General features: G+C 42.4%; 2 protein-coding genes across 7 annotated transcripts; both read left to right on the top strand.

Annotated features, from left to right (window-relative positions):
• The first annotated feature begins 2,614 nt into the window (after window positions 1-2,614).
• Window positions 2,615-4,665, top strand: LOC139567340 (E3 ubiquitin-protein ligase NEURL3-like). Its single transcript, XM_071388757.1, has 3 exons — window positions 2,615-2,636; window positions 3,868-4,371; window positions 4,487-4,665. Exons 1-3 carry the CDS (start codon window positions 2,615-2,617, stop codon window positions 4,663-4,665), a joined length of 705 nt encoding a protein of 234 aa, XP_071244858.1.
• Window positions 4,666-4,909: 244 nt separating this feature from the next.
• Window positions 4,910-8,663, top strand: LOC139535981 (putative nuclease HARBI1). Of its 6 annotated transcripts, XM_071336051.1 has the most exons (9): window positions 4,910-5,918; window positions 6,009-6,070; window positions 6,153-6,239; window positions 6,327-6,368; window positions 6,437-6,610; window positions 6,690-6,725; window positions 6,824-7,378; window positions 7,660-7,771; window positions 7,866-8,663. In XM_071336051.1, exons 1-6 carry the CDS (start codon window positions 5,816-5,818, stop codon window positions 6,723-6,725), a joined length of 504 nt encoding a protein of 167 aa, XP_071192152.1. In that variant the 5' UTR covers window positions 4,910-5,815; the 3' UTR covers window positions 6,824-7,378; window positions 7,660-7,771; window positions 7,866-8,663. The 6 variants fall into 6 exon arrangements, 5 of the variants coding, with proteins under 5 accessions (XP_071192152.1, XP_071192146.1, XP_071192129.1 ...); XM_071336045.1 differs by having other exon boundaries at window positions 6,437-6,725; XM_071336028.1 differs by having other exon boundaries at window positions 6,437-7,378.
• Window positions 8,664-9,067: the final 404 nt, after the last annotated feature.

Here is a 9,067-nt window from a genome sequence, read left to right as displayed (position 1 = left end):
TCTGGGATGCTTGATTGTTTTCATTGCTTTACTAGGAAGCTTAGCAGAAGTAGACATGCTCATGTTATTTATGTTTGAGCAGATAGTGCAGGGTGAGCTGCACACAGTGAACTTCCTACTAGGGCACACCGCCTCAGTGCTAACCGTATAACTCTGGTTCATAGGCACATGATTACTGCATATAATAGCTGTAGGATCAATAGAGACATTCAGGGCAGTTAGAGGGACATAAATTAAGTTAATTACATTGTGTCTGCCAACACCCCTGGGACAATGTACATTTGCAGCTGGGCTTGGGTCATTGATAAGTCATTGTCTCAATGCAGCCTTGAAATGTGTGGACAGAGTCCAGAAGCCAAGATGATTTGTATGGACTCTGTCATTCCTGTAGAGCATCTTCTGTTTCCAGAAGGTGTCAAGGTTATCTATAAAAGTGATTCCAGCAGAGATACAGTAATCTTTTAGTTAGGTGTGTAATGCCAGTAACCTGCTGAATCTTTCACACCCTAGGCCGAACGAAGGTACTGGACCTGAAATAATTGGCAGCTTTTTGGAATCTTTCAATGCTAGAATCAGTTCTTTAAAATCAACTTTCAGAAGTTCCCAGCTAGCCCTCCTAATGTCATTTGACCCCACATGGACTACGACAGCGTCAGTTCCTGGCTGCTGTCGTAGAATGGTCGGAAGCAGCCTTGTAATGTCCTGTACTCGTGCTCTAGAATAGCAAATGGTTTTTTGCACTGGGAACCCTGATGTTTCTTAACATAGAACTGCCGATGACGACAGCTGGTACAATGGCTGAGGAGGTCCTTACCATTCTTACGCCTTGAGTGGTTTTGCAAACACCTCGAGGGCCGAAGGGCGTGGGGCCGATGGACCCGAGCCAGCTGTAGTATCCATCGTGGATGATGAATGGGCCAGAGTCTCGGACAGCCTCACAGTCTGATGAGGGTGGCAGCTCTGAGGATCTGAACCTGAGGTAGATGCCACCAAAGAGGGAGACAGAACAGAGGATGAAGGTGCAGGTACCTTCGGATTTGATCTCACATCGGAAGCCCACAGGGAAGGTAAGTCTACACCAATCACACAATTAATTGGAATTTTTATACAACTCACGATGTGGAAAATTAATGACGGTGTAGAGTATTATAACTCAGGCTAGTGAAACACGTTTCGTCAACAACATACTCAGTGGCGAACTGAGCATGGTTAGGGTAGGGAGTGACCATTCGCACGGACAAGCATACACATGCCAACCCGCCTAGACACATGTCCATGCGGACGCATATCCCAATGCATCCATATGACACTGGAAAAAATGGCTGGCCTGAGCCATCTGAGTTGCCCAACCCATCCACCCACCACAAAGACCCTTTGTTTTGTATACAGAGTGACCAGTAGATTGGCCAGACCACTCAGCCAGCCTGCACGTCCCAACCCCCAGCCAGTATAGCCAGTAACCTCCTCCTCTTGTTTTTGTTTTTTTCTACAGTTTCTCAAGGGGCCATGCAACAAACCGGCTCTGAAACTATTTCTGGGGGTTAAAATTAGTGTAAGTGTGACAGACTAAATGATGTTAGGCCATGCAGAAAACAGATTTACTTGAACTGAAGTAATGCTTTTATATCACTAAAGCCAGCTGATGTTTTATGGATCTATCTATTGGCACTGTTGCTTTTGTTAGACAGTCATGCTGAGTGAATTCGAAACTGAAAGGTTGAATCAACGTTGTTTCAAGGTCATTTCAACCTGAAAATATATGTAAGGATTGTTGAATCAACGTGGAAACTGATTGGATTTGCAAAAAGTCATAAACTTTTTTTATCCAAATTTTAAACAATTTCCAATGACATGGTGAAACTATAATTTTTTCACTTTGAATTCACGTTAAATGTAAATCAAAACTAGACATTGAAATGACTTCTGTGCCCAGTGGATGTTTGATTATCATTCATTAATGACTCTGTAAGTGTTGATGCCATCTACAGTACAATACCTTCACCTGGCTTTGTGTCATGTTCAGTGTGGGAGCAAGCTTGGCTCTTTCATCTGAAAACAGGTACTTATTCTGTTGAACGGTTGTCTCAGGCTTCAAGCCACTGAAGGTTGGTCTGGTGTGTTTAACTTTTCTGTCTGTATTGCTTCGGTCTCAGGTCAGAGAACAGAACACAGTAAACACATCATAATGGCCATTCACAGCTCCATTTACATTCTGTATCGCCCCATTTGATCTAAATAATTTATGCATTAAGATAAAACTAGTGAATGAAAAAAATGATGTCAAGAATTGTAAAAGAAAATACAATTGTTGTGGTATTCATAAACATCAATCCATGATACAACTCCTCTTCTTTATTGCATTAATAATATAAAACAGTAACAGCATACATTTTGCAAAGTAATTTTGCTGAGCGGAGAAGAGTGGGTAGGTGAGGCTGTGTTTTCATACCACTCCCCCAACCTTAAACTGAAGAGGTTGTTCTGTCTCAAAACAAAACTATACACCTGTCACACTAACACAAGCCAACGTCACTGCTGCCCTGCTACTGTATCAGTCCAGTCTGTAGACTCCATAGATAATAAGTACACTTCAAGACAGGCAAACCTGAAGAGAATGGGGAACAGTAACAGCATTGGTAAGAATAACATATTAATATTATTCACATTCTGATGTGTTCAACAACAGATGTGTAGACAGATATAACACATGTACAGAAATGAAATATAATTTTATTTAAACATAAGCATTAAGGTGTCTATAATAGGATATATTTGTCAAAAACGTGTGTAGACATTATTAAATGCATTTTTATAGCTTCCAATTTTTTTAATTTTTACAATGGAGTACTAAATTGCTCGGTGGCTTCAAAAGCCCCTTGTCTGTCATCTAGGGTGCATACACATTATTGGTAAAAACATTGCAAAAATTGCTATTCTAAAATGAAATGGTAATCTATTAATAACAAGCAAGGTTGGGGAGTAACATGTAAGGGATTACTTATGGTAGAAAAATTATCATTAAATTCTCAAACAGCTCTGGTGGACATGCATGCAGTCAGCATGCCAATTGCACACTTCCTCAACACTTGAGACATCTGTGGCATTGTGTTTTGTGACAAAAATGCACATTTTAGAGTGGCCTTTTATTGTTCCCAGCACAACGTGCACCTGTGCAATGATCATGCTGTTTAATCAGCTTTTTGATATGCATCACCTGTCAGGTGGATGGATTATCTTGGCAAAGGAGAAATGCTCACTAACAGGGATGTAAACACATTTGTGCACAACATTTTAGAGAAACAAGCTTTTTGTGCGTGTGGAACATTTCTGGGATCTTTTATTTCAGCTCATGAAACATGGGACCAACATTTTACATGTTGCGTTTATAGTCTTGTTCAGTATATTTAACTTTTGATGTGTATAGCATTGCTTACTAGGTGTTGTCCTCTGATTTCTGTAACTACTCCCCCCTTCAAATCAGGGTTGATTGGAAAATGCTGTCCAAAAGAGGATCTTTGTACTCCCTGACTAAGGCCATGCAGCCGAAACGCGTCTGCGTTTGTAATCTTTGTTTCCATTAAACATGCCATACAAATAAAGCAATTTTGATGAACTATGTGAAGAGTGCCTTGGTCCTTAATTTTTGATGACCAATTTACACCTTTTACCAAATACGTTAATAATTAATATGACATTTGGACTTTAGCAAGAGAAAATGAAACTAAAGGATCAGTGAGATCTTTGCTATAAAACCATAAACTCAAGGACATTGTGGCTTAAGTGTAGTCAAGACCATTAAAGTTTTCTGAAGGAAAGTAGACTTGCCATTAGAACACCATTAAAAATAATCTTCCTCCCTCTCTTTAGAATTTTGTCCAACACATGGGCGTCACTGTCTGGGGCCCCTGTCCTTCCATAAAGGGGTATTGGGGACCCAGGTGTGTCTGAGTCTGGGAGGTAGGCGTGTGGAGAGGAACAGGGAGACCTTCCAGAATGGTCTGACCTTCAGCAGTCGTCCAGTCAGGGTCCAGGAGAAGATACATCTGCGGGTGGAGTTTTGTGACCAGCACTGGAATGGAGCTTTGCGGGTGGGATTCACCTCCATACCCCCCTCCTCCTGTGGGCCACTCTTCCCCCCTGCCATGGCCATCCCTGACCTCACCACCACCGACCGGTACTGGGCATCCCCCGTGCCCTCCAGCCTCAACATGCCAGGGGCAGAGCTCCGCTTCTGGGTGACCCCTAAAGGGGTGCTGGTGTACGAGGGGCCAAATCGTGTGAGGTACCTGCTCCTGAAGGGGGTGGATGTGAGAAGCCCCCTCTGGGCTATTATAGATGTCTACGGGCAGACCAGAGCTGTGCTCTTATTGGGTGAGGCATTTGGTAAATTTCTTGTTTAATCAAATGTAAAAATCTATTTTGTTCCAGATTATATCTAAATACTACTTAACTGATCTGTTCTTTATATTATTCGTCCATTCCTCAGGATCAAAAAAAAAAAGATGCAATACGCGGAGGTCCTGCCCTGTCCCTCCTCCTCCCTCTGTGTCTTATGAGGACAGCTGCATGTGTGTGAACAAGGGTCATCCCTGTTGCACCTCTCAGGGCAACAACCTCCCCACTGACCCTATCATTACCACACAGATGGACTCCTCTGCAGGTTAGTAACCAACTGCATTATTAAAGTCTAGTTATTCAGGCTGGGGATTGTAAAAGCAATACAATTTATATGGTTACAATACAGTTTAATTTCAAATTTTAGAATAATATGGATTTCTGTTGATCATGTTCTTTAAAAGGTACTGTTGTCTATTTACCATGTAGTTCTCTTTGCAACTTCTGTCTTGGCTTGGTGATCATAATGTTTTTTGTTGTTGCTGTTTATCTATCCTACACTGTAGAGCGGGGGCCTGTTGCACAAAAGTAGAATTAAGACATCCGGGATAAATGACTCAGCTGAGCTCAATGAAGCCAAAACATGTGCGTCCAGGCTTAATTGGTTGCACAAAGACCAAGCCAGGATGAGCAGACACGGATTCATTAAGCCAGGTGAAACCAATCCTGGATAGGTGCGCGCTCACGGCTCACTCAAATAGACCCCGCCACAGATCACAGATTAACTGATTTACCATGGCAACTAGAGCCGCGTACTTTTCCCCGTCGGAAGCACAAATCCTCATGGAGGCATACGAGGAGGTAAAAGATATAATTAAGAAGAAAGGCAACACCGCCACAGTGATAAAGCAAAGAGAAAAAGCGTGGCAAAGTATTGCAGACCGCCTGAATGCGTAAGTAGTGCACAATTACACACTCACCGCTCCGCTGAAACATCACAATTACAATTCAAATATTTAATTCACATCTCCAAAAATGCAGTTGTACTGTAATTATGAAACGGTTAAATTTTTTATTGAAATGCACTGCAGATATGAGTGAAATTGTGTAAAGTAACTCCATCACACTGTATAAAGCTATGATACATTTTTTGATATTTTTACTGAAAACAAGACAAAAATACCAAGTAATTTTTTGCAGTGTGACTCCATTAAATGTGTGTGTGTGTGTGTGTGTGTGTGTGTGTAGATTAAACATGAAGGGGCCAAAACGGACATGGCAGCAGGTCAAAATCAAATACAAGAACATTCTGCAGAATGGTATGGTCCCTGACTAATATTTAACAAAGCACAAGCATATATTGTACCCAGAAGGTGCCTGCTCACACATTGTCTGTACTGTTTTAGCAGTGAAAAAGAATACCCACAGACAAGGCACGGGTGGTGGGTCACCAAAAGCTGACCTTACCCCAGCAGAGGACATGGCCTTGGAGCTAAATAAAGGCAGGCCCGTCTTAGAGGGGATCCCTGGGGGGAAAGAGACGAGCATAGGTTCCTCCCAAGATGCCACCCGCTTCATTCAAGGTATGTCCTTCCATCTCTACATGGGATACAACCACATTCATATTGAATCAATTTGGACTGTCTGACTTTGGTTTACCTATTGCCTTGCAGTGTCTGGCAGCACTGTGTTCCTGTTAGAGCCACCAGCACAAGCACCAGACGATGCTGATCCAGTGAGTACTCCATCAAAGGCATACTGTAGGCCTGGCATGTCTTGTCTACTAGCTTCAATATGAATCCGATTAAATGTGATAGGGTGAAGGCCCCAGTGCAGCAGCAACAGCACATGATGGAGACGATGATGAGGAGGAGACCATCTCTCTGGATTCCAGAAGGCATGAGGTATCATGTTAAGACTGTGAAAGTACTATTTACTCTACAATGGTGAGGAGTCCTCATCAAAATCAAAAAATCTAATTTCTTTTACAGGACCCAGATGCTATACAGTGGGAAAACCAGCCTGGCAACATAGTGCGTATTAATAAAAGGACACCACATCCTGCCAAATTCCAGCTGCGCTAATTGTATTGTGTTCACAGAGCTCACAAGCTATCAGAAAGTTGTATGGCAACCACCTCCGGCGCCAAATAGAACTGGCAGACATAGACATTCAGTACAAGAAGAAAAAGATGGAAAATCTTGCACTGGAGTCCGAAATAAAAAAGAGGACAATTAGGAAACTGGACCTTGAAATAAAAAAACTTGAGAGGGAGGTGAGATATGCCTTCAATGTACACTGTATGCTAACTGTAACACAAATGTATTAATCATTATTTTTCTTTCCTCCCCCAGCTCCAAGAAGATGACACAGCTCAAAATAAAAATTAGGTATATTCTCGTAAAGTCAAGTGAGCCATGACATATGAGCTCTTATTGTGAGCACACAGGACGGTGGCATCTTTCTAAGTTTTTTTTAATTTTCCCAGCAATCAGTACAACCAAGTCATCGTTATAAGGCATCGCCCTCTTTTGCCCACCCCCCCAGCACCAGGTGTGGCCACTAGCCTATATGAAGGCCCAAAATTGTGTGTTCCTTTCTGCTCTGACAATGGCATGCCCATTCGTGCGAGATGTGGTGGATGAAGAAGCACTTGTGCTGAGGAGAGCCTTCAGGCGAGAAAGGGTCTTCAGGGACCGGTTGGACCCACTGGCCTTCCCTGATGACCATCTATATGAAAGATACAGGTTTTCTGCAGATGGCATCAGGTATCTATGCAGACTACTGGGTCCCAGGATTAAGCACCGCACTGCACGGAGCCATGCACTGAGTGTGGAGCAAATGGTTTGTGTGGCCTTGCGCTTTTTTGCTAGTGGAGCCTTCCTGTACTCAGTGGGGGATGCAGAACAGCTGAACAAGGCCACAATTTGCCGCACAATAAGGAGTGTGTGTCTGGCTATCAAAGCATTAGCAGATGTCTTCATCTCCTTCCCTGGCCACAGAAGACTCTGTGACATCAAAGAGGAGTTCTATAGGATTGCAGGTAAGAGGATCTACAAATTACAGGACAACTGTTAACACATAGTAGGATACTCATTACTTTGTGTGACAGGTTTCCCCAATGTCATTGGTGCAGTGGACTGCACACACATAAGGATAAAAGCCCCCTCAGGTGCCCATGAGGCCGATTTTGTGAATAGGAAATCCTTTCACAGCATTAATGTTCAGGTGAACATAACTTTTTGATATTGTCCATTGACGAACACTCTGCATTGCCAGTGATGTGCATTGATTGGTGTAATATTCCTCATCTTATGATTTCAGATGGTCTGCAATGCTGACTGTGTGATCAGCAATGTTGTGGCAAAATGGCCTGGCTCAGTCCATGACTCCAGAATCTTTCGGGCCTCTGAAATCTATCAGTGCCTATCACAAGGTAAGCCACACAACCCCTATTTATAACCATCATGGCTGTGTCAAGAATATCACTGTGTTTATGAGGTAGTAATGATGAGATTTTGTGTTGACAGGTGAATTCTCTGGTGTGTTGCTGGGAGACAGGGGGTATGGCTGCCAGCCTTTTCTCCTGACACCTTTCACAGACCCCCAGGAAGCACAGCAGGCCTACAACCATGCCCATGCCAGGACCAGGGCCAGAGTTGAAATGACCTTTGGCCTCCTGAAGGCACGCTTTCACTGCCTTCACAAATTAAGGGTCAGCCCTGTTAGGGCATGTGATATTACTGTGGCTTGTGCTGTCCTCCACAATGTGGCCTGCCTGAGGAAGGAGAGGGCCCCCAGAGTGCCACCAGCCATGGACTGGGACAATCCGGCAATCTTCCCTGATGACGACAGTGGTCGGCTGCTGAGGGACCAATATGTGTTGAAATATTTTAGTTAGTATGTGTGCTTTCAATTTTGGTTAAATATGTCCTGCGGTGGCAGAGGAATTTGGTTTTTTTTGGGTTCGTTTTTTGACGAATTTGGCCTCTTATGATGTTTGTGCGGTATACTGTGTGTAATACAAGGCTGCAGGGAGGCTACTGCATCCATTCATTTGTCTGTTCAGTTGATGTGTATGGATTTGTCCTGCATTTATTTTAGTGTGCAGACATGCAGGGTGTGTTATATACAGACCTTTGAATGTGTATGTATCATTTTGTATAATATGCTTGGATTCTGTGCTTTCCATCTTGTAGAGTCACTGTGACTTCAGTTTCGAAAGGAGCTGATGGTTTACCTGCTTTGTTTTGTCCTTATTCAATAAAGGAACATAATGTTACACATTGTGTTTTTATATTCATATGGAATGTGTATTTGTTTATATGACAGAGTACTAGGGCCACACTGAAGAAAAAGGATAAAGTCATACATTTATGAGGCTGGTTCTTTCTGCAGAAAAGCTACATATTGTTTTTACAGTTTTGATACTTATGACAATGTGATACTTAATATTCTGGCACATCAGCATGTCTTTGTTTATGAAACCATACTGAAGTACAATTTCACGAAATGCCCCACATCTGTCATTTTAACAACTGTCCTCCTTTAAAACAACTGGTTACAATATTATGACTTGTGTTTTTTTCCCCTCTGTGGCCCTAATATTCTATCATTTTATATATAGCCTTATAGTCTATGGGAAACTGTAAATTATCTAATGATAGCAACATCATCTAAAAATCATTTTTTATCCAAAATCATTGAAATTAATGATCACAAACGTTTAAAT

Source organism: Salvelinus alpinus, chromosome 1, assembly GCF_045679555.1.
Source record: "Salvelinus alpinus chromosome 1, SLU_Salpinus.1, whole genome shotgun sequence".
NCBI lineage: Eukaryota > Metazoa > Chordata > Actinopteri > Salmoniformes > Salmonidae > Salvelinus > Salvelinus alpinus.
Note: the sequence above shows the minus strand (reverse complement) of the source record. Positions and strands in the feature narration are given on the sequence as shown.